At 41.3% G+C, this 26,149-nt stretch overlaps 1 protein-coding gene across 2 annotated transcripts in view; it reads right to left on the reverse strand.

Moving 5' to 3' along the window:
* Positions 1-4,869, reverse strand: part of spock3 (SPARC (osteonectin), cwcv and kazal like domains proteoglycan 3) — a 36,187-nt gene extending 31,318 nt beyond the window's left edge. Inside the window, exons 1-2 of one of the 2 annotated variants that reach the window (XM_029259067.1) lie at positions 4,706-4,869; positions 4,390-4,521 (exon numbers count right to left, since the gene is read on the reverse strand). In XM_029259067.1, the coding sequence (XP_029114900.1) occupies positions 4,390-4,521 (132 nt within the window). In that variant the 5' untranslated portion in view covers positions 4,706-4,869. Of the gene's footprint in view, positions 1-4,389; positions 4,522-4,647 lie in introns of both variants that reach the window. The other variant, XM_029259066.1, reaches the window with a different exon arrangement.
* Positions 4,870-26,149: the final 21,280 nt, after the last annotated feature.

The raw sequence follows: 26,149 nt of genomic DNA on the forward strand, positions 1-26,149 counted from the left end.
CTTCAAATATGCACAAAAAAAGAATGTAAAATGTTTATAAAAATATGGCATTTATGAAGATTACATTGTTTATCCTATTTTTACATTAATTATAATTGTGTTTACTGTTCCTTATTTTAAGAAGCCCAAGATCCAAACACATGACTGAGAATGAACTAAAGGATTTCTGGGCCCTTTTAAATTAAGTTTTACAGAACCCATCCAATTTACTTTTGGGTAGTCACTTTTGTACTTCTTATATTGTGTTATTATTTTTCCCCCACAAAACAGAAACAGAGCTCTGCTGGTTTGAAGCAGATACGAATTGCCTTCGGTACCACTAACAAACTGAAGCTAAATTGTGGACTGCTCCTACAGTATATCAATGCCTTACCGAGGGACCAGTGTTTTAAAGCAATCAGCTGCATTCAGCAGGCCTGGTTAGGCTATTCCTAGAGGAAAGTGCAATTATCTTGTACAACTACAAAGTAAAAAGAACAAAACTCTTTTCATTTAGACCCATAAATACCAACTGGTATCACCCAAGAAATTCTTTAGAGCTGCCAGAAAGGGAATACCTTGAGCATAAAACCCCTAAATGAGGCATGACATAGTTTTTTTTGTTTTTTTTTTTTCTTTAAAATTTTACAAGACAAATTATTCTGTTTCCAAATCCAGTGTTAAATATACAAGATTACATTTATTTTAATAACAGGAAGCCTTCAAATTCCACACTGCTTTCTCCATTCTCTAAATGCCATTCATTTGGAAAAGAGATTAGGTCTAAGACTGTTGACAGTGCTATCAAAATAAATGATTAGCTTTAGGCTTACAATCATTTTAAATGTCAATTACGATCTGAAATATATTGACTGATGGATTTACATATTCACAAGATTTATTAGCTAATGACAGATTCCAGATATATTTGTTTATGTTCCAAATCTTTTATGCAGAGCACAATAAATTCAGACAAAGAAACAAAAATATAATCAGCCCTAGGCAAACACACATTTCTCTGGAGATATCATCCAGAACGTACTGTAATAGTAAGAATGTGTAGCAAGAAAGTTTGAAAGCAAATTAATGACTGCCTCTGTAGGGTGGAAAAATCCGCTAAGTTCCAATCAAGCCTCAGTCTGGCAAAGAAAATGATAATAATAATAGTCGTAACTGAATAACGATGATAGTTATTTTTCTGATAACATATAAAATGGCACACCTTTTGAATATATATGAACATCTAGCCAAACTGTGCATATGTTTGCCATATTAAAACATAACTTTTTTGCAACGAGAGTAACTTAAACATGTAATGGATATATTGAACTAGCTAAAATGACTTTGCAGTTGCTGGGAGGCAAGTGAATATGGATTTCTAATATAGTTTGTTTTTCCCAAAATTATTTGGAATCTATTTGGTCGCAGCTGTATGCATAACCATCTACCATTTTCACATTCCATTACATTCCATTAGTTGGATTTCGAAAAGCTGGGCAAGCAATCAAAAACAGAAATTTTAAACTACATGATGTTTCCCAGAAACTAAAATATGTATCAAACATAGTAAAAACTTTTCTATGCACAAACATCATATTCATCATTAGCCACCATTACAAAACGTTTTTAGAAAAGAACAGCATTACAAAAAGCAACATTAAAGTAATACACAGGATTGTTTAATGAAGGAATCTTAACAGCAGTTTTATTTTTAATCAACAACAAAGCAAAGATATCACTCAAGTCATTCAAATGACAATAAAAACACAGCTACAAATTCCACTGGCTAACCACTATTCATTGCAGTGTAAATTTCCAGCCTGGCCAGCCACCAGGCCTATAAAGCACCGATAGATACTTCCACAAGCAGAAATGCAAAACATCATAGATAGCCTAATTATGTTTTATATATTGCAATTAGAACCTCTTTTTATTTTCCTTGTTGCTTGAGAAAGAAAACGCTATCATGTCCAGGGGTGAAAGGTTTTTAATCGCTGAGAACTATAAAATGCTAGCTATGAAATTAACTTTTTATAGCTAATTTCATTTTATAGCAATTTTTATTAGTTATAAAATGACATGCAGATGGCTGAAAGAAGCCGCTGCTTTGCTGATCACCTTATTAATAATAAGCAGGCTAAGTAAAGATAAAAATACAGATTATGTTTATATACGGGCACATGTTTTTTCTTATTACCTGCATAACAGGCAAAGCATCACCTGAAACACTGATATTGTTGCTGTTATGGCACATCACTGAGTGAGTTTTAGTTTCAAAAGTCCATCATAAGGAGTTTTAAAACTTAGAGGGTTACACACACACACACACACACACATTTTCAGAACCGCTTGTCCCATACGGGGTCACGGGGAACCGGAGCCTACCCGGTAACACAGGGCGTAAGGCCGGAGGGGGAGGGAACACACCCAGGACGGGACGCCAGTCCGTCGCAAGGCACCCCAAGCGGGACTCGAACCCCAGACCCACCGGAAAGTAGGACTGTGGTCCAACCCACTGCGCCACCGCACCCCCTCTTAGAGGGTTACATTTAGTATTTATGTTGTGGTATTATTGCTAAATTGGCCAAACACTCAAGACTGGGAACATCTGGAAAACAAAAGAATTTTAAATGAACTACCCTCCGTGTGTGTGTGTGTACCCTCCCAAAATTGCCATCAGCCCCCTGATCTAAAGTCACGGTAGTAAACATCAAACTACACCTGGGTCAGACCGTCATAGCCATCTCAACACCCTCCTCTTCCCCACCTGCCCCACACACAGACACACACACCTGTCACAGGCTTTAGCTTATAACAACGCTTATTTGCCACATTACCAAGCTCTTCAAACACTGCATTTGCTGTAACATGCCCAAGCCTGCAAAATGGGTCATCTCAGCCATCATCTGTCTCCTAAAATTATGCAGAACGCAAAATCATTAAAGTTGGGTTTGTCTTCCTCACAGTTTGCTTTCCCTCATACTTACTCTTGCCAGAGAGAAGCTCAAACATGACAACATCTTCATGATATTGTTGAAATGGAAATTGTACAGTACCAGGATGTCGCCAAAAAGTTAGATATAATAATATATTATATAAAACTATAAAGTCTACCAACAACTGTTGTTTATGGTTGAGTCTATGTATAAACAAAAACTTACATTTAATACTTACATATACATTTTTAGTTTTGAGGGCAGAATTAAGTTTACATAAGGTGATTTACTGACATTTGCTGGCTGTCTTCATAATTATTTCATAAATCACCTGTGTCCATATCAGGTTTTATGCAAGCCCCATTTATGACATGCTGTAGCTTGGTGCAGCTTCTGCTCTCTGCAGTTGCATCTTTTAACTATTCAAGGGACTCATTGTTCATCTCACTGGTAATACTATGGATTCAGAGTAGATAATAAATGACATATTATGGAACTGAAAAGTTAAAATACATACAACAGGACTGAAAAGTTGCTAAAGAGGTACTGATCTGAAAGAAGAAATGATACACGAAGAACCGTCAGTCAGACAAAGAAGAAACAATGTCGCAGGTTCCATGTTTCCCAATGGTAATTCACAGTAATTTTGATATGATTTCAGCCTGGATCATGCAAATATCCAGAGTCCTGGAGAATCAAGTTATCTCTGACTGTCCTCCTCCTGTCATTGCTGGACATCACCAGCTGCGTTACAGACAGGTCCCTTAGTATTTACACACACAGAAGGCATAAAAACATTATTTTAACGTATACATCACATGCTCTGTTAGACCAGTCTGAGGAGCACTGCATTTGTGTCAAATCATGTGCCGCTAACTTTCCGATCACATCACATCATAGGATCTTTAACTGTACTTGACGGACACGGACAGCCGGTATCCACCACTGTGACTGTATGGTCCTAACAGGGTAATTAAACCGCACAAAGAGAGCAAACGAAACGCGCACATGATCCACACCTAATTTAGAAATTATAATATATTAACTGTTCAGTAATCTGTGCATCTCAGCCATGATGTTGTTGTTTGTTTCCCTCAAAAACAACGGTATCAGCAACACACCCGACACGGTGACGGTGACCACCAGACCAGCGCATCGTCAATACACGTAACCGAATACTACTACTAGTGTAAGGAGAAAACGAAGTCAAATAATAAACACGAATGCTATATTTCAGCGGAGTGTGTCAACTTCAAAATGCGTTAATTTCTAATGTTATTAAAAAAAGAAGCAATGCCGGGCCACGCAGAGAGGTGCTGGTGTTAGCAGCGCGTAAAGGTAAAGGTGAACTTAAGCCGGCGGTGAGTGAGCTGGTGTGTGCGGTCCTACTGTACGTCCTTCCGTCCGTGTGTCTTTACGGAAATGAAGGGGCTCGAGATGAGCGCCGCGAGGACGACGTGCGAAAGCAACGTACGTCTCGGAACTTGTCCCAGCGCGCGGACAGCCATTTGTCGTCCAGGAAATTGCCGCCGTCCGAGGCGCACGCGACCCGCGGCGCGCGGCTGCAGGCGAGCGCGCAGACCCACAGCACGACTGCGCTCAGCATCTGCAACACAGACACGCGAGAGAGTCACGTCAGGGAGCGACGCTGCTCACCCGCGCACACGGCATGCGTAGCGATAAAAAATATAATTAAAAAGAAAAAAAAAAAAAAAAAACAAAAACACCGCACGGCTGCGGAATCCGCGCAGTTCCCGCTGTGCGCATCCCGCGCGCCCTCCGTCCGTCACCTTCCCAAAGCGGTGTGTATCAGCGCCGTAGCGTGAAGACGAGCTCGGTGTCGCGCGTCCCTCCGCCGGCGTCTCCGAGTCTCGACTGACGGGATGCTGCGCTGGTGGGGGGAGAGGCGCGCGCGCGCCCGCGCGCTGCCAGCAAGTCTGCGCACTGAGGGCGCTGAGCGCGATGCCGCGGAGGCGGGCGCGCGCGCTCGCCATGCGCTGTGCACCGGGAAAGCGGGGGATGCGGATGGGGTGGGGAGTGGGGGGCTGCATGACCCCTTTATTGACGGAGTATCAGTTTATCATCAATTGGGATGCAAAGATTTCAAGTGGTATTTAATGCGGGTGACTTTTTAATACAGTGTGCATTAATTAAAGGTCAAATGCAAGACCTACGTGTAAAAATATTTATGAATAACCTTTATTTGTCTGACTCGACTTGCTTTTAGATATTAAGTTCATAGCGATTTACCCGTTTATGAAGCAGGGCGTGTTTACCGTTAGAATTTTTTCATTGTTGACACTGCAGGAGTGGGATTCGAACCACGTACCTTCAGGTTTAAGGGGGCACCTCTAACCACAACGCCACCTTCTGTGCCTACAACAGTTACCAGACAGAGGAAAAATAAATGGGAAGCACAGTCAACTGAGAGTTTGTCTATGGGATCCTGGGACTAAGACATGATTAATAAATAACAACAGTAATAACAGCAGAACGCATTTATATCATTCTTCTTCCGAAAATTAATAATTTAAAGGACAAAAAGTGTGTGTCTTGGAACACTGGCACAAACTTCTTTTCAACTTACTAAAGAAGTGGGAGACACAAATGTCCTCCGTCTCTAATGTAGATCATGTTGGGTTAAGTTATTTGAAACATGCCACTAAACCTAATATTACTTATAATTATAATGTGCATTTCCCTTAAAAATGTCACTGTATTGTAGGAAAAACGCTGGTATACATGACAGAACACTTGATTATCACGGGATATTTTTATATAATAATTTCTACGGAAAAAATAAAGATGCTGATCATCTTTTCGATGTATTTTTAAAGAGGGTTAGTCATAATAGTAATAATAACACAGCGTTACTTTTTATAAATTCAGAATTTCAGTTGAAGATCATCAGGCCCAAAAGGACAAAGCCTTTCGGGACTTTGGCGCCCCCTTGTGTTTCACAAATACCTGAAGCTCAGGTAGCAACAGGCTTGTGATTTAAGACAACAGTGTTTGCTTAAAATGAGAAACACTGTAGATTATGACAAGTTTTAAAACATTTCACAGTTTATCTACTAATGAACATAATTTTTCTTTGTTTGTTTTTCTGTGTTATTCTACTGATCTGTCCTCTTGGCATGCACACCATCTACTATGTAGTATTATAAAAATTACAGCTCAAGTAATATATACTGGGCAAATATGATTATTAATCGTTGAATATCGCCATAATATCGGTGTTGTGTTCATGTTGCTGAAAATTCTTTTCATGCACTTGATGGATATTTATTTTTGTACGTTTTTGAGCTGCACCTCCTGTTTCTATCTGCTGAATAAAATATTATGTCAAAACAAATAGCAAGTGTATGCCGTGTAGCATGCAATATTACAAAAACCAGTAATTAAAAATGCAAGACATACAAAAGCATTGCTTATTGTTTTTTTTTTTTTCCCATTTGATATTGGCAAACCAACAAACAAAAACATCTTGTCATGTGATTATTGCCATACATGGCCACAAAATCTCAGCTCAGCTCAGCTTGTTTATCTGAATCTCGCCAGTGCTTTTCTGCCCTGTACTGACATCATTACCACTACATGAAACGAAGAACAAACTCACTGTGCAGAATGGAGTTTGATCTTCATCCTTCAAGATGAAGGATATTCATTACCATAGAGTCCCTGGAGCATTAATGTAAAGATAATTCAAATGAATATCTTTAAAAAGTTTGAAAGGTAAATGAAAAAATAATGAAGGTCAGGTGAAGTACATGCCGCCAAATATTCTTAATGTTGGTATGTGCTTGTAATTTATTAAATCTTACACATTTATTGACTGGCATTGTATATATCCCATAGCTTGTTTAGGGCATCAACCTTTCATTTTAAAATTAAACATATTATTGCTAATTAAAAATGTTTCCAGGCATCTAGTGTTACGTTTTTTAGAACGTGCTGTATCGGAGCCAGCGCAGGATGTAAAGAGAATTCCCTGATCACCACAGTTTGGAGAAGTGCATTGTTCGTTTCGGCCAGAGTGTCACTTTCCTTTAAAGGAAATGGTTCGAAACAAGTCTGTGCTGAAAACCTTTGCAGAGATCAGAGGCCATTGTTATTCTCTTGGAAGGAGAAAGTTCAGCCAAAAAGATATCTGAGCCTCAGATCTGCTGAACAAATCTTGGCAAGTTCAGCACATGGTGTAAAAAGCCATACTTTTTCCAGCGCTTTCCCGGGCTCTTAATTGCTGGTCAAAATGCCATAATGGAAAAATAAATGTCCGCTCTGAGAAGTCCGGTCTGCAACTTTCAGATATGTTTTCTTTGATGTTTGCGGCTAATGCACATATACTGCGTCACACCACAACAGCGGTTAAGGTCAAAGAAGCATGCAGTCCTACTGCAGCCACATCCACGCATCGAACCTCTGTACGACACTCATCTTTTCAAATAGAAGGGTGTTGTGCATGTGACCATTTGGAGGAGTTTTCCTCTGTTTTGGATTAAAACCTTCATCTAGGTATAAGAAACAGTATTAAAATGCATGTATATTTAAACAAAGAGACCTGGGACCCATGCTATTATTTTGACAACCTGCAATTTCCTCCCCCATATTAACTGAGATTTAAAAAAAAAAAATGCTATCATATCTCCTTAAATGTCTATTTGTCCTGATGATGAAACAGTATGCTTTTTCCACAGTGTTATATTCCTTTTTGTTCTTGTAGAGACGGTGGGTGGATTCCAGAAAGCAAATGTGTGGAATATCTAACTTGCGCCGCTTGTACATTGTTTGTTTTCAATGATAAAAATACATTTTTAAAATGTGCGTTTATTTAATTTCTCGTTTATCCATAAAAAGCAAAATACCACTTCACCGATACCTCCTGCACATTCATCCACTGTTCTTCCCTTCACGATGCCATGCAACTTGAAGCATGTGAAGAAAGCGCCAAGTCGGTGGAGACTGAACCAGAAGAGTGTACTGAGGTCATGGAGGTCATATGAAAATGCCACAGAACCTCATGTGACTAAATCTGGGGAGGTAAGGGAGGCAAGAAACTATGCATATATACATATATATAGATAGACACACACACACACACACACACACACACACACACACACACACACACACACACACACAATGTCTACAGCCACTTATCACATGCGGGGTTGCAGTGAGCTGGACCCTAGTCCAGCAACATGGCGTGCAAGGGGACACAGCCCAGAGGGCACTCCAAGCAGGACTCAAACCCCAGACTTGCCATACAGTGGGCCCTGGCCAAGCCTGCTGCACCACCATGCCCCGCCATGTATATATATATATTATAAACTCTATATATATTATCTAATATATACAGTGTTCGTAATATATATGAGAGGGGTGCGGTGGCGCAGTGGGTTGGACCGCAGTCCTGCTCTCCGGTGGGTCTGGGGTTCAAGTCCTGTTTGGGGTGCCTTGCGGCGGACTGGCGTCCCGTCCTGGGTGTGTCCCCTTCCCCCTCTGGCCTTACGCCCTGTGTTGCCGGGTAGGCTCCGGTTCCCCGTGACCCCGTAAGGGACAAGCGGTTCTGAAAATGTGTGTGTGTGTGTGTGTGTGTGTGTGTGTGTGTGTGTGTGTGTGTGTGTGTGTGTGTATTTATTTTACATATGTTATAATATATACAGTATATATAAAATAAGGGGGTGCGGTGGCGCAGTGGCGCAGTGGGTTGAACCACAGTCCTGCTCTCCAGTGGGTCTGGGGTTCAAGTCCCGCTTGGGGTGCCTTGCGATGGACTGGCGTCCCGTGCTGGGTGTGTCCCCTCCCCCTCCGGCCTTACGCTCTGTGTTACCGGGTAGGCTCCGGTTCCCCGTGACCCCGTATGGGACAAGCGGTTCTGAAAATGTGTATATATGAAATAGATAGTATATATAGTAGTATATATATATACTGTATACTACTATATATAGTATATACACACACATTTTCAGAACCGCTTCTTCCATACGTAGTTTTAGTATATAGTTTTATATATATAAAATGTATTTATTTATGAGGGTGCGGTGGTGCAGTGGGGTGGACCGGGTCCTGCTCTCCAGTGGGTCTGGGGTTCGAGTCCCGCTTGGGGTGCCTTGCGACGGACTGGTGTCCTGTCCTGGGTGTGTCCCCTTCCCCCTCCTGCCTTACGCCCTGTGTTGCTGGGTAGGCTCTGGTTCCCCACGACCCCGTATGGGACAAGTGGTTCAGAAAGTGTGTGTGTGTGTGTGTTTATTTCTTTATTTTTTTTGCTGAAGAGAAACTGACTCACAATTGACAATATTAGAAAACTGACTCATAATAGGATGACTCAAGGAGTTAGGACACGAGAGTATGTTCTCAAGGTCGACGCTGACAGCTTTATTTAGTATCAGCAGAAAAGGGTTCGAGGAGGATAGCGGAGCGTCTTTATGCTCCTGTTTCTTTTGTCACTTTCTGTCCATTTGAACGAGCGTCTGTCTCTTGGCGAAACCCGGCAATGCTCGCAAAAGGTATGTGTGGTAATAGGAGCAGTCAAGGCAGCAACAACAGCCAAGGCAGCGCCAGGCCACCGGTGCCCTTGGGGGAGCTAAATTATTTACTCGTCACCATTAAAAATGCAAGCCGTAGGTCAGCAAGGTATGCATGAATTACGCCTCGCGGCCTTTCTCATTAGGCTCTGCTGCATTTTGACTTATACATTTTGATGTGAAGTACACATGCCTGGAAAGGTAACATCTTGAAATGCTAGAGTATTCCCTTCAGAGCTCTTATGTGTTTTTTTCAGCATATCAGTTTGATTGATTTGTAAGGTGAAATTCTTTGACCGCCTATTGATGGGGGTTGTGCTGCATTCTCCTCCTGTCAGACATGACATCATGTTCTTAGTTAATTAACAGATGGTCCTATAGTACACCTTTGTCCTACGGAGGGGAAGGATCCTCGATGTCGTCACCGGAGTCAACCGCCGAAATCATCTTCGCAGCGGTCGCAGAGCGAACAGATGAAAACAGCAGTTGCCTGAAAGGATCCATCAATCCATGGCATGAAATTCAATATTCATTGAAGTGTTGTGGAGAAAGTCGGCCCGAAATCCACCCAGGTCTCAGCTGCATTCTGGGCACACAGCAGAGCACCTGCGTCCCGGACTACCTTAAGGCTCTGGCCGTGGAAGAAGAATGATGGAATTCAGCTGCACAGAAAGGGAAAGAAATGGAAGAAATTTCAATTACCGAGAACATTTCTTTTCAACAGACGTCATCCGTTGCCCGTAACAGAGAGGAAGAAAAACAGGAAAACGCAATAATGGGGGTTTAAAATACTGAAAGTACAAACAATGCAATACGAAAGTACTGAATCAATGCTTGTGAACAGAGATTTGCTTACCTTAAGCATGTATTACGGGAGAAAATGTCAGTGATATTTATTTATTTCTCTTACTAGCAGGGCTCAGAGATACCACAAAAAAAAACACTATGTATGGATTATTTATTGTTTCTGACTGCTGTGAATTGCATATAACAGAGTATTGATTGAAGTTTCTTTGAGAAAATTTCTTGTTGGATTCAAGCAACATTAATTATGTCGTTTTTGGATCAGTAGACTTTCTATCTATCTATCTATCTATCAGATATAATTGATATTTCTAGCAATTTCATCACTTTCAAGGAAAAAATAATATACTGTATGATTATAAATAAATGTATATTACGACTATCGAGAATGCAAGAGTAGCTACACCGCTCCTTGCAAGAAACTGATACTCCAAGCTATGTGAAGTCACCTGTTAGGTAGCAATATGCTAATGTGCAACAAACAAGAGCGAGCAGATGGAGGAAGAGGCACCAGAGGCGTCTTAGTGGCCCTGTCTGCGGTCTGTCCGGTGTGGTGGGGAGGGTAAAGGCAGATGGTTATCCCACTCTGGAAACCAGAGGACGAGAAGGTTACAGAACCTACATGGCTTGTGAAATTAGCATTGGATCCAATGCTAAAACTGCATTAGAAGCGATTCTACGCTCGATGGATGTCCTGCCACACAAACATAGGTAGGAACTGCCAAAAGTTATGGCACCTGTGAATTTGGGTTGACCCTTGGCTTGTGTTGGGTCGTTGTCGACCCACTTAAAAACTTCATCACAAATATCGTTTCTTTTGTCTGATTGTCATAAGGCTTCATGACATCATCTTCGTGACTTCTTATGTGGACTGAAAATGATGTTTAACACTATATGTGGTGATAACCTGTGTCACATAACTGAAAATATAATGAGCAGCCCGGTTATGGGCAGGAACGTTAAAGAAAAGAAAGCCGCCCAGAATACACGTGAAAGGTTGAAATCATAGTAAATCGGAACAGTTGGGCTTCTCAATCCAGGCCAGACTGGTCTTGTGACAAATCCTCACGGGCAGAAACCACAAAAACTGACATTCCGTTCAAGCTGCGAAGCAGCACCAAAAAAGCTCATCTTCCCGTGGGAATTGCCAGTGGAAGTGTTAGTGCTACAGTCCTGCGGGACCCGAACACACAAGCTGCTCATAACTAACAGCTGTGAAATAAACACTGACAGTCACTCTCCAAGCAGAGCATGTGCAAAACAGACAAACGGCGCCCGCAACACCGAGGATCACGAGAACATCACTGGATACCCGTTTGTTGCCGGAGTTCATGTTCTTGGTGGCTTACACGCTGCATCCCATGGTAATTCACAGGGCTGTCATGTACGACTTCAGATCGAACCTTTACCCTCTAGCCATCGCCTTCCTTAACAAACACCTTAACACCTTTGCAGCTCCAACTTGTAGTACGTACCTATGTGTATTTTCAATGCAGGGAGAGGCTGTAAAGTTAAATCTGCTGCTTCTTATTATTTAAATCTCTAATGCAACTCGCGAGTCTGTTAAAATCCAGTGGAACGATGGTGCAATATGAGCACTGTTTTTTTCACAGAGCCTGGGCTGTAGATTGGAATGTGGGATTGGATCTGGGTCAGTACGTGTGCAGTCCGCATGTTCCTCTTGTGTTTGTGTGGGTTTCCTCCAGGTGCTCTGGTTTCCTCCCACAGTCCAAAGACAATTGTTCCAAGGTAACTCACACACTGAAACCGCTTCTCCTGAGTGGGGTTGCGGTGAGCAGGAGCCTAACCCGGCAACACAGGGCGCAAGGCTGGAGGGGGAGGGGACACACCCAGGATGGGATGCCGGTCCGTCGCAAGGCACCCCAAGCAAGACTTGAGACCAGACACAGGCCAAACCTGCTGCGCCATCACCCCTCCAAGGTAACTGGTGACTCTAAATTCTTCTTAGTGTGTGCGATTGCCATATGATAGGTGTCCTGTCTAGGGTGTACCCCGACTCACACCCTATGCTTCCAGGAAAGGACCAGACCAGAGGAACCCTGCTTTTGACATCTGGTTATTTATGATGGATGGATGGTTCTTAACAGCAGAAGTGACTGAAGGACGTGAGACTCCACGAGGGAGGAGGTAATGAAAATGTGCAGGTGAAGTGGCTATTTATGGTACCAGAGGCAGCAGACATTAGTGCCAGCTCTCACTTCCATGGTAAAACACTTGTAAATACTCACGCAGAGCCACGTGAAAATGAAACATTTAGTATGGCAACATTTCATATGAATGCATATGTAAAGGAAATAATACGCAGTCCAAAGCTATATGCAAAGACCAGACATCCCACCATTTCTTAGCTGTTGCCGGTTTATTGTCATGTATTCATGGAAAACACCTTAGCAGTTAAATGAAGGATTTGTATTGCTGACCGACACCTGAAAAATTTCCACTTGTTGGAAATCCCATTTCTGCTTTACTATAAATCCTTATCTTCAAGCCATACCCTAGAAAAAGCGTACAATGTACTTAGTTTATTTGTTTCATATTTATTCTGTGTTTGAAACCATCGGATCACCAATGTTCGGTATGCAGGCTACTGGGGATTATAATAATCCACATATAATAATGTGAAAGTGATTCATTTTTTTCTCATTCATATCCAGACACTACCTTTCAAAGCCGTCTTTTTCGATTTGGAAAACAACACATACTATTACATCTACACCAGGATGCACGCTATGGTCGTGACACACAACTAGAGATTAAGAGCGCACACACGGCTCACAGTGTTCCTCCTATATCCCATAGACTCGGAAACCAAAACAACCAAAACAGCTTCCATTGTAAAGCTGTTAGAGGAAAAGTGAAGAATAATAGCTTTTATTAGCAACATTTTGGCGTAAACAGTTCAGATCTTTCATCTTGCTATACCGAAGACCGTAAAATTATTTTGCGGGACACCATGTGAAATTTTTCAATGCTTTACAGGATTATTGCACAACCCCCTGGAATATTGAAATATCAAAGAGCCGCCACGAGTGAGGAGTACTGCATAACATCTTCATGTTGCCTGAACTTTATTATAAGCATGCATTTCATTATGAGGTGAGTGCTCTCAGGATGAGTATTGATATATCTGGCGCGGCTGCTCTGATGGGCAGCGGGTGATTTGTTTTCCGTGATTTCTGTGTACAGATGCTGCGGGGTGAGATAAGAGGGTGGATGACGGCTGATTGCATTAGCGTTTCGAAAGGGCTCAGATGCACCACGCGGCTCACCGGCCCTGCTCGTCCCTCACCTGTCAGCTCCGATTAGCCGGGGGTCCACCGTCTAACCGTTTCTGTACGGCTTCCAATTGCACCGGGCCCTCCCTTTAACTAGCCACCTGCAGACTGTATGAATTACAATGACAAGCTGTCTCTCCTCTCTTTGTCTTGCGGCCGAAACAAGAGGCGCAAATACAATCTGTTCGGTCTTCATATTACACATTTCCCTTCACTCCTGCTACTTGCATCTTTGTATTCTAATCATGTCTAAACTTAACGCCAAGATATCCTTTAAGGCTGGTCTCCAACTTATAATGTTATTTAGAAGGGCTGCAATCATTTATTTAATAATTGTTAAAATGCCAAGTGACAAGGAAACGTGCACAAGCCAAGAATTACTTCTTGTGTAGATGTTTTATCCGAATGCGTTACTCACCGAACATAGAGTACGGTGTTTGTTCCGTTCGCTGCGGTTCTATGGCGATGGCGAAGTTGTAAAAATATGACAGTGTATATTTATTTATACCAAATTTTATAGTATTTTTGTTAATGATAATGTATTTCAATGCATTGCTGTTGAGGCATATGACTCTGTTATTATTGACATTTGACAAATTTATATTTAAATAAAAATTCTATAGCTACCCTGTCCATATTTTATTTTTCTTTTTCTGAAAGCCAGTATCTTTGGTTAATTTGATATTGTTATAAAAATTCAGCTGCAAAGTCATCTCCATTTTTGACATCAAGTCTGTGCTCATTGAGAACCACATGGGGAAACTGCTATAGATTTTTTTTTTCTGCTATTATTTAATATGTTTTGTGCCGACATTTCCAAGAAATCGTTGGCGTTCATTGTCACACGCAGAGGCCTTTTTCACCAAAAGAAACCTGTCTGAATGCATATGTATGAGACACTTTGCTGAAGGCCAGTGCTCAGTACAGTGGCACGTATTTTATAATAGATGGTTCGAATCAGCGGGGCAGGTACTTCACTGTCACACTCATAACCACTAAGTTGACAGCACACGCAAGTTTGAGTGAGATGTTTTCAGCCGCAGAGACAGAAAAAAAAAAAAAAAGTTCCCGGCTATCTTTGTTATAAAAGTGACGTACAGTACAACTCGGCCTGTAGGAGGGAGAGCCATTAATCTGGCGTGGCCTTCAGATGGATGATGTCACGTGTGTGCAATCAGGTAGACACCATACACCAACATGTCTTTCGACTGCTCTTATCACACATAATGAACCAACGGATCACTGGCTGCCTCGCGAACCACCCAGGAGTCTCGGCGTGATGTTTTTCTCGATCTGCGCTGGATGCGTTCTTGAACATGCAACAAACACACCTATTTCTCAACCCTTAGCAAACGCGTCTCCGTGCGGACTAGGCGTACGTACATTTCCGGATACTCTGCGTGCGACTCTTCGTAAGCTGTTTCGTAAGAGATTCGGAACATTTTCTATGCCGAGGAACCCTTTAAGAATCTGACGAAAGCTAAAGGCCCCTCCCAAAACAATGTCCGTTAGTTAATTCTTAGAAAATATTGCACTAATTACATTGCACCTAAAAAGGATTTCCGCTACACAGAACTACATCATAGATTGTAACCGAATAGTATCTGCGTTTTTTTTGCTTTCATTTTGTTAAAATTTGCCGTTTTCAAAGCAACCCTACACTTCTCCGATCACCTGAAGTCCCACCTACTGAGCCCCCCCAAGGCATCCATTTACTCGACGTTAGAAACCCCTGCTCCATAATCGATATTCCTTTATAACAGTAAAAGCCAGTTAGAGATGCATTGTCTGTGTAGCCACTTTGAGTGTAGGTTTGCTTTTATTATTGTTATACTGTAATTTTCTATAATTGTGTTTATTTTAGCTTGTCATTTTCTTCAACTAAATCGAGTTTCCCGTATGATAATATTGCCCCTCTAATTCCATCGTCTCATATCTCATTATGTTTATTATGCTGGTGTCATCCTTTAATTGTGTAATTTCTAGTTCCAGTCATGCCTTGTAATCTTCTTATCTTAATGATTTATCTGTTCATTGTCATTTTGCCATACACTTCTATCTGTACCATACCGTTGTTAATGATATTAGACTAAATACATCATTCCAGTCGTTCGCAATGCATGACGGCAGACTAATACAAGGACTTGACCTGAACCACATACACGGATATTTTTACCTTAAATAAACACGAAAAGAACATCAGATACGATCAGATAGACTCATTTTTATTCTATTTAATTGCACAACCTGTAGAAACATAGTAATACACTAAAGAAAGGAGTTCAAGTTCTGTAAATAATAATTTAAAAAACTGTATACTATATGTATACTATACAGAAAAGGGATGCAAACAAACAACTGAGGTAACATATATAACAACAAACTCCAAAACAATAAAACTAGCTGAACAGCAAGAGACAGAACCCAAAGGTTGTCGAAATACATCTCACATCCAGAGCTGTTCAATAGCCTTGATCACAATACTTACTGTCCCCTGTATAAATGGTTAAAGACCTCAACCTTTTTGGAGAAAAGCCTATAAAATAAAGATTATGTTACCACTTCTTTCCTCCATTCACAGGAGGAGGATAACATAAAAGTGGCTGATGCCTCCAAGCAGCTGCATTCGCCATACTTTTGCTTTCCATCATACTATAACGTTTGCTAATCCATTGTGAAGACTTGACGGAAGCATCCGCAGTTTGCACCTGAGCACCAAATAAGACGTGTGACTTCACTAAATGCACACGATGGCAGTTTACTGCTCTAAATCTATATTTATTTCATTACTGTAGATCTTCATTTGGATGTAAATTAATCAGCTGATTAATCTGCTTCTCGCAGAGCTACTGCTGGGCCTTAATTTATTTGTGACAATGGCAATATGCATCACTTCCACTCACCTTCAGTGGCTTTATTTTGTGATACTGGATGGAATCTTGGTGATGTGGACCCAGTTATGTCTCAAACTAAAAATTCGAGGCAAGACCATGATTCCATTTTGAATGGCTAATAGCTGATTTGACGTACTGGAAATGTTTCTTTACTTTATACTCTACCATTGTCCTGTACATATTCTTTTCCATCTTTTCAGTTCAAGGGTTTTAAGGCGGCAGTTTTGTGGTGTTCTCCCAGGCGCTCTGGTTTCCTCCTACAATCCAATTGTCTTTCAGGTGGACTGGTGCTTGTAGTGTGTATAAGTGAAGGAGTGAGTGTGTGTCCTTGTCCTATTGTGGAGTGGTGTCCCATTCAAGGTGAACCCTGCGTAGAAGACATCCTCGGGTTCTGGGATAGGCTGTGAACGGCTATAACCCTGCCTTACGTTTAATGGTTATTGACAGTGATTGAGTGAGTTGTTGGCTCTTCAGAATTGTTTCCTATAGACCTACTAAATGTATTAACTGACAAAAATGTTATTCATGCCATAAATACAGTGGATGTCTGTGCCTCACATAATGGGGTTAATTCTTTCCATGAAATCATGCCGTCAGGCAAATTCCATTTGTGAGGGGTCAAATTACTTCTATTCCTTATAGAAAAAAAACTGCTGTAAAATAAAATCTAGAAGTTTTGTTTTCAATGCTATGTTTTTTCTCTCAGTTTATTTTTGTCTGCTTTTGTAGCCTTTTCAATGCCTTATGTGCTGTCTTTTCAACCTAAAAAGTGAGAAATTTGATCAGATCACTGCCTATGTCTTTCGCTTTGCAAAACATACCTTCACAATGCAATTATAGTCACTGTGTAGTGTTACTAATAAATGTTTGACACCAGATGATCTGATGATTTAACTTCATTTAACCTTTGTGGTCAATAAGTCAGTAATTTAAAGCTTAACACAAGATTTGAAGAGGGGTTAGTCAGACCGACACCTCCCACAGGCATAAAAAGCTTTTGGGTTTGAGAAAAGTGTTTTTCTCAGTCCCAAATCATCTGATATAATTATACTGTACATAATACATGCTGTGGAAGTAAAATGAGCCAGTAATGGGCAAAACTGTAGTTGCACAGAATTAAAAGCCTGTTGTATGAAAAAAAGGGTATATAGAGTGCTTTCATAAGACACTGTGTGGAATTATATAATGATATAGTGACATAGTGCAGAACAACACGCATCTAATAGTCATCTAATGCCTTAACTGGCTGAAAATGCTTATTGAGTACAACTGGACAGACTGACTGCTTTATAAATTTCATTATCAACTAATTCATTTGTTTAGTTTAAGTTGGTTTTCTTACCAACTTAAAATATCTTTAGTATGGCTGGGAAACCAAGAATATCCAGCTTCAGTATGCAATTATGCACCAAATTATATTGTCCTTTGAGCTGTGAAGTTTTTTTATGTAGTGCAATATGTTATTTTGTGTAAATGTATGCAAATAGCATCCTCTGATTGACAAATAATATGAAAGGTTTGAAGGTCAAAGGGAGTGCTGTCAGGAAAGCAGATGGTTTTTCTGCATAAATACTAGGAGTTACGAAACACCCCTTCATATGCATTGCCAGCCCTGGGCTTGTTCCTCATCCGATGGCTGTTAAATTCTGTCTTCATTTCTATTCAGTAATTATTATTTTCAGATTAATGTCAGGAATTTATCTGGAAATGATTCTGCTGAGTAGAACAAACTACATTTTAAGCACTGGGTAAAGTCAGCAGAACAGCCTCAATGTAACAGGAGGTGAATGCTTCTGTGTTTTCAGTATGCATGACGTATGAGTTGATTTTACATGGGCTGATGCACACAACATTCTAACATTCAGAGAAGGCTCTTACAAAAACGAAATTAATATACGAGCCTTTCCTTATTCCTTGGTTTTGTAAGGACTAAGATCTTTAGGATGCACTTGTGTGTTTATGACACATACTTTACTGCCTGTTGCTGGAAGCACAGTTGAGGCAGAGGGTTATGTGATGGATGCAAAGCTGTGCACATAGACAATTCATGCCAGTAGGCTCCGAAATAAATATCCTGGCATGACGATTATCACCTTTTAGATTACACAATGCAACGATTTATACTTTCATCCAGAGGCAGCCCCTTAACAGTTGCTGTTTCCATGTATCCTGATAAATAATGATCAGACTAAGCGCTAAATTAACCTATGCTACAAAAGGGTAAGCAGACCTAAATGGAAATAACAGATGTGTGTAATACAATTTGTCACAACATCATTCACTCCTAGATTCTATAAAAAGGATAAATCAAGTGCAGCTGCAATCCAAGGTCTTTGGGTCTGAGGGAAAGAAGATAAGCATGGTTTTTAACACAAGAAAAATATTAAATGAGAGACAGAACATTTCAAGAGGATATTTAGTAGGTTAAAGTGCTGTGAAAATGCACCTGCTCTCAGGTTAAATGGAAAGCCGTTTGAACGCGATGGGGGCATGCTATAGCATACTCGTAACCATGATGGGGTACAGTGACTATAAGGTAAGGTAAATGGTAAGACAGGTGAATGGGATAAACGTTTTCGAAGAGAAGTGCTGCAAATTTCATACTGGGATTTACTCGTCCTGCTTTACACTGAGAAATGATATGAAGAAATTAAAAGTGACATGACAATACAAGCCAAATGGAAATTCCTACAGTTTTCCCAAACAAGATCACACAGGGACTGGTGGTAATGTAAGTTACTCTGGATCCTTTGCTGATTAAGTCTCCCCTAATATTGAAGTAACCCATGTGTCGTTGCATTGCGTATATTTTTTGCCCAACAATAGCTGACAAATTGTTACACCTACTAGGAATATAAGGAACTTCCATCCACCAATCCATTATTAAGCATTCCACTCCAGGGACTTTGTGGTCTGGTGCCTATCCCAGAAGCATAGGGCGTGAGGCAAGGTACATCCGGGACGGAATGCCAGTACATAAGGTGTTTGGTAAGGAACAGTTTTAAAGACTCAGATCTTCACTGAAGGGCTGGGGTCCCAATGCTTCTGTTTGCCACAACAGCTATTTCGGCCATGTACATTTCAAATGCCAGTGTGGACAAAACACATCGTATTAGTGATGTGCACAGACGAAAAATGAGCGGGAGAAAGTAAACAGTAACGACAGGCGACAGCGAGCCGGACGAAACTCTCGGCTGCTTCCAAATTCCTCTTTAATTGCACAAACATAGACGGGGCACACAGCTATTCCGCTGTGCCCCTTCTCATGCTCAAATCTTTCCGCTCTTCACGAGATTCTAATGGCGGCTGGCAAACCACCGAAAAGGTGCATTGCCACCCACTGGGATTAAATGTACTAGAGTGTGCAGTCAGGATGAATAAGTGATGAAGTCTTTACAGCCAAACGGATAGAGGGTAGGGAAGGCAAAGCTTAGTGAAGCCTTTACCTGTGCCAATCAATTCTTCCAAGGTAATCAGGCAGCAATTTTGCTGCATCCCTTTTTAAACTGCAGTATATGGACCAATCAGAATCTTAATTAAATAATTTTAAATAACCATTCCGTCACCCTGATGTAGATGATTTTGCTTCGCGACAACATACATGACTTTACTCGCTTTCTTTTTCTCGTCTTTTCATATTTTCGTGGGAGACATAAAAATATTGGACAATTTACGCACAATTTTGGCTGTTCAATTCGCTTTTCTGGCATGCGTTTGTTTTGCCACCTGGATGATTTTTAGAGAAGGTAAAACAAAATTAAAAAGGCAGGCTTGGCCGGGTCCTTCTCTCTGGTGGGTCTGGTGTTCGAGTCCTGCTTGGGGTTCCTTGTGATGGACTGGCATCCCATCCTGGGTGTGTCCCCTCCAGCTTTATGACCTGGATTGCTGGGTTAGGTTCCGGTTCGCTGCGACCCCTGCTCGGACAAGCGGTTTCCAGACTCTGTGTGTGTGTAATAGTAAAAAGAACTTCATTAAAAAAAGCCTCGTAAACAGCCATTATGAAACTAAATAAAACATTAAAATACAGAACTGTACTGCATGCATGCACATTAATAATTAAGCACGCAGTAGGGACCTTGATCTTGATATTTTAAACAAGAACCTATTCTAAAACACACCTTTCCCCAAGTCTGATTCTGCATATCAAAGGTTAAATAAAGGTCAAGAAACTCTAAAAAGGTCTACATTTCTATTAATAAAATTATGAATAGTACTAGATCGCATCATTGTGCACTATTTAGAACAATCAAAGATGTAACTATAAAAACAGCCTTAAGAACTAGAGTTAAACGTAACAGGGGGTAAATTGTGTTTGTGTGCATGTGCGTGCGTGACTGTGTTTGAAGAGATAACAATGAATCAAGTATTTGTTTTTTGACCCGAGAAGATCACATTGTCTTACATCAGATTGCAAGGTGCTGAGTCACAGAATATGTTTTGGGGAAAAAAAAAAAAAAAACGGTATAGATGTAGTATAACTGCAGTATAAATTGGCAGCGGGGGGGAAGTAATTTATCATACAGTATGTGCGATCTGCCAGATGAAAGGCACAGAAGATCTTTTAAAAGCTACCCAGAATGCACTTGTAATTATAATAGTCATCTACTAGAAAATAATTGTGATTTAAAGGACAGTGGTTTTATGCTCAAGTCTGCTGTCAGCAGTATGCTTGTTGCTTGGCTCTTGTTAAAATGCACAGCACTTTGGAAACAATCCAGTGAGAAATAAAAAAAAAGGGTAATTGAACGAGTGCAAATAAGAACATGTCAGCAGCTGTGGACAGGTAATGACAAACTCAGCTTTTAAAAATGCGGGAAAGATGCCTTATCACTGCTTAATTATAAGGGAAAGAAACACAGGAGACGATAAGGATTTAAAGAGGAAGGAAAATTGTCTGTCATAATAAGATGATTACAATACGGAGGACGGGAGCGAAGCAGAGAGGTTGTTCGATTCTGGCATTTTCCTCGGGTGAGACACTCTTTCCGTGTTTGCGCGTTGTCAGGTGGAGGTCAAATAACAAGGGAAAGAGAAGAAATCTGCGTCCTTTCTTCTGGAGACACTTCTGTAGATTGTTACACCAGGTTTCATCAATTCACTGCTGTTTGACTTGCATCTGTTCATTTTTTTTTTCCATAATCTCTAAAGAGCTTAAAAAGAAAAGTACATTTTCCAAAAATGTAACCAAGTAACTGACATGTAAACAGTGAAATGGGTCCTTGTGGCTGAAATAAGCCAACCTCTAACACCCTTGTTACAATATTGACAATTATGAATGCAGTAACACTGATTACTTCATTTGTCAATGTGTTGCGCTTAATGCTCGTTGTCCAAACTTACAAATCCGAGTGAATGCTAGTCCAGAGGGGTACAATTACATAAACAACAATTTTCACACTAAAATAAAAATATGAACGAATACAAGCACCGGCTACTGCCGGAGGACGACGAAGCAGTACAAGAGGCAGAAGAAGTGTCCATTTTCTAAAATTGGACTGCATTTCCTCATATAATCAACAAAACCTTCATTTTTCCCCTGGTTGCCATGGATACCAGAGCAAGCCTGGCCAGAGAGCGGTTTGGCGATTTGGTATGAGAGAACCGGTTTGGACTTGTTTTAGATGGATCCAAGTATAGATCCTTGATGACTGTAAATTTCATGGTTGTCATATGACGGGGCCCCAGATGTACCAAAGGACGATTTGTTAACCTCTTTTCTGTTCCTTTGTGTCTTTCATGGAAATTAATGTCATATTAGCAGTTAGTTCACGCCCCCCACCAGCACCACCCAAGGAGTAAAGTACAGTATGTCTTGGAAATATGCTGATGACTCTTTCCAATGCTATCGTAACTATTGCTTTTTATATGTTACTGTCTTTGTAACAGTTAAGTTTGCAGGCAATATTGACTAATAGAAATAAATTGACAAGCACTAACAGCTGTAGTAGACAATTTATACTGGCCAAGGGAGCAAAACTTCCTTATCGTCGGCCATTCCTTAAATCAGCTGTGACACAAAAGATCCTTTCTTGCCAAACTTCAGAGCCCTGAACTTATAGCTACAGATAAACACAGTCATTGTCAGTGCAACACAAGCACGCGCACTGTTTGTATGAGCCGTGTAAGATAAAGGATCAAATGAAATAGTCAAATAAATTACAGTTTCATGTGGTCAGCATGAGTCAACATCGAGGCACATAACAAGTTACTATTTACAGTGGTAATAGAATAGAAGATGGCAAAACTTAAAAGTGTCCTTTATCATGCCAGGTATGAGCATGAATTTTGGCTGAATAGCAACGAATGTAGTGCTGGGGGTAATCTGGGTGTTGCTGATGCTATAAAAGGAAAAGCCACTGCCGCCCCGCAGTGTTCCACAAGTGAACTGCAAGTATCCATTTACACAAACATCTCTAAGATTAGCTTGAAAAAAAATCACAGCGCTACAGCAAGTAGCGCTGCTGTCTCATAGCGCCTGGGTGGTGCAAGAGGACGTGGGTTCGATCCCCACTCAGGCTGTGTGGAGTTTACATGTTCTCCCTGTGTCTGTGTGGGTTTCCACCGGGTGCTCTGGTTTCCTCCCGCAGTCCAAAGACATGCTGTTCAAGTTCACCCATAGTGTGTGAGTGACAGAGAGTGTGTGTTCCACTGATGTATGGATGAGTGACCCAGTGGAAGTAGTGTATCTAACAGTGTAAATCACTGCGGTGAATAAGGTGTGTGGGCTCATAACACTACAGAGTTCATTGGAAGTTGCTTTGGATAAAAGTGTCTGCTAAATAAATAAATGTAAAATGTAATGTAGTAATTACCAAAAGGAAATGAATACAGAATGTAACATCCATCGGCTGAGGAACAGGCCCAGGGCAGCACAGCTGTCACAAATATAATTACAACTGACAAAGTTAGTGGGTCTTGACATTATGAAATGTGGAAATAAAAATGATATTGCCAGCATTATATCTCTCTTTAATAATTGTTTTGAATCATTATTATAGCTGTATTTAAAGATTAATGCCAGAAAAAAAAAAAAAGAATTGCAGACTTCTTAAAACTTTTTCAAGAACTTCAGAATTAGGATTATTGCTTATAACACGGGGGTGCAGTGGCACAGTGGGTTGGGCTGCAGTCCTGCTTGCCGGTGGGTCTGGGGCTCGAGTCCCGCTTGGGATGCCTTGCGACGGACTGGCGTCCCGTCCTGGGTGTGTCCCTTCCCCCTCCGGCCTTACGCCCTGTGTTGCCTGTATGGGACAAGTGGTTCTGAAAATGTGTGTGTGTGTTTATAACACAGTGAGGAGCTACTAAAGATCCTGTTGAACTATTTGGTGGTACTGCAGGGGTAAGAACAGACTCTCCTTTCAGATAAATCTCTGCTCTGGACAACTTTAAGTAAATGTATGAGTAATTTTTCCTCTGTCACATTTGTTCATTTATCTGACACTTTTCTCCAAAGTAACTTACAATGCTAAGGTAGATACAAACATTTACCCATTTAGACAGCTGGGTAATTTTACTGTCTGGAGGTAAATCCCACCTCTAGCTGTACTACAGCTGGAAGTGGAATTCCAACCTATGAGCTTCCAGTCCAAGGGCAGTGCCTCTAACCATTATGTCACCAACTTTCCCTGGAAACTACCAGAGAAAATGGCCAAACAATCTTTTAATATTGTAAACATGCATGAATACATTATATAAACACGAGAATAGACACTTTCTAGAAGCTTCCTATAGATGGAGCCAATTGATCAAAGGTGCCACTTAAAACAATCCAAAAAAAAAAAATTGATGAAAAATCTCTGCAATCAGTGGCATTTGAAAGACATGAAATATGAGCGCAGCTTCCCCAAAGGCACGTCGGTAAACTGCCACGAGGCCATGCGGTGAGCCGTCTGCGGCAAGGCATCATGGGAACACTGGTTGTCCTGTGTTGCATGAGCAGGGGAGATGGTGGGTTCCTCGCACCCTCGCTACTCAAAGTGACACCTCTCGTATGTCTAGCGGGGCACCTACAGAGTTCTGGGTGGACCTCACTAAACAGCGCTCTCCTCCAAGCTTCCTATAGGGCCGCAGATAAAAAGAAGTGGGTGTTTCACAGGAAGCGCATCCGAAGAGGTGTGATTACCCCCTCCCAGTGTGTGGGTGTCATTTGTTGACGAAAGGCATACAAACTGTGTAATTGGCTACAATCCAATTAGAAATGGATAAAACACACTGAGAAATGCACTGCATTTTGGGCAGATTACCCTCATCAAATGATGAAGGATTCTAAATGTGCCGGAACCTTCTAGCGGCTTCGTTACGGCTGCCCTCCCTCCGCGTAACGGCAACAAAAACATGAGGCGATGTGACGTAACGGCTCGGAAAATGAACCCTTCCTTCTGACTCCTCGAGGAAGGCAGTGATGTATTTAGATCAAAGGGAGAAGCTTGCCGTTTGAACGCAATCACATGGGTAAACCAGTCGTTTCCTTCTTTTTATTTTTTGTTTTTGTTTGTAAAAATGTAGAAAACAGAGCATTCATTCACAGACTGCTTGCGGGCCTTTGTCCTGCCTTTTTCCCACAAAAAAAAACATTGATCCTGTATGTGTACAAGTAATGCCATAAACATATAATTATTTCCCCGTTATCCCACCCCGCAGACCAAGTCTAATGTACAGTATACTCTGTATTCTCTCTAAATGCACTTTTTGAACAAATACTTTCAAAAGATATATGACTCGAATGCAAAAAACACACTCACACACTGTCTGAAGCTGCTTGTCCCAAGAGGGGTTGCGGCAAACTGGAGCCTAACCCGGCAACACAGGGCGCAAGACTCGAGGGGGAGGGGACACACCCAGGACAGGACGCTAGTCCATTGCAAAGCACGCCAAGCAGGACTCGAACCTCAAACCCACTAGACAGCAGGACCCGGCTAAGCCTGCTGTGTCACCGCACCCCCTGCTAATTATTACTTAGAAATAGAAATTTAATTTTATATTTTGTTTTAAATGTAAGGGGGTGCGGTGGCGCAGTGGGTTGGACCGCAGTCCTGCTCTTCGGTGGGTCTGGGGTTCGAGTCCCGCTTGGGGTGCCTTGCGGCGGACTGGCGTCCCGTCCTGGGTGTGTCCCCTTCCCCCTCCGGCCTTACGCCCTGTGTTGCCGGGTAGGCTCCGGTTCCCCGTGACCCCGTAAGGGACAAGCGGTTCTGAAAATGTGTGTGTGTGTGTGTGTGTGTTTTAAATGTTCTTTTACCTTCAATGAAAAACATCCAGGGGGCAAAATAAACGCATGCCAGCAAAGCGAAAAAAAGAACCGAAATTGTGTATAAATTGTCCAATATTTTATGCCTCCCACGAAAATATGAAAAGACTAGAAAAAGAAAGCGAGTAAAATCATGTATGTTGTTGCGAAGCAAAATCATCTACATCAGGGTGACGGAATGGTTATTTAAAACTATTTAATTAAGATTCTGATTGGTCCATATATTGCAGTTTAAAAAAGGATGCAGCAAAATTGCTGCATGATTACCTTGTAGGAATTGACTGGCACAGGTAAAGGCTTCACTAAGCTTTGCCTTCCCTACCCTCTATCCCAGAGTTTAATGCCAGTCCGTTGCAAAGCACCCCAAGCAAGACTCGAACCCCAGACCTGCCAGAGAGCGGGACCCGGCCAAACTCGAATGCAAAACACTTACCATGTTATTCCTTAAACTTACTGTACCTTTGACTCA

The sequence above is a fragment of the Scleropages formosus genome, chromosome 16, assembly GCF_900964775.1.
Source record: "Scleropages formosus chromosome 16, fSclFor1.1, whole genome shotgun sequence".
In the NCBI taxonomy this organism is placed as follows: Eukaryota; Metazoa; Chordata; class Actinopteri; order Osteoglossiformes; family Osteoglossidae; genus Scleropages; species Scleropages formosus.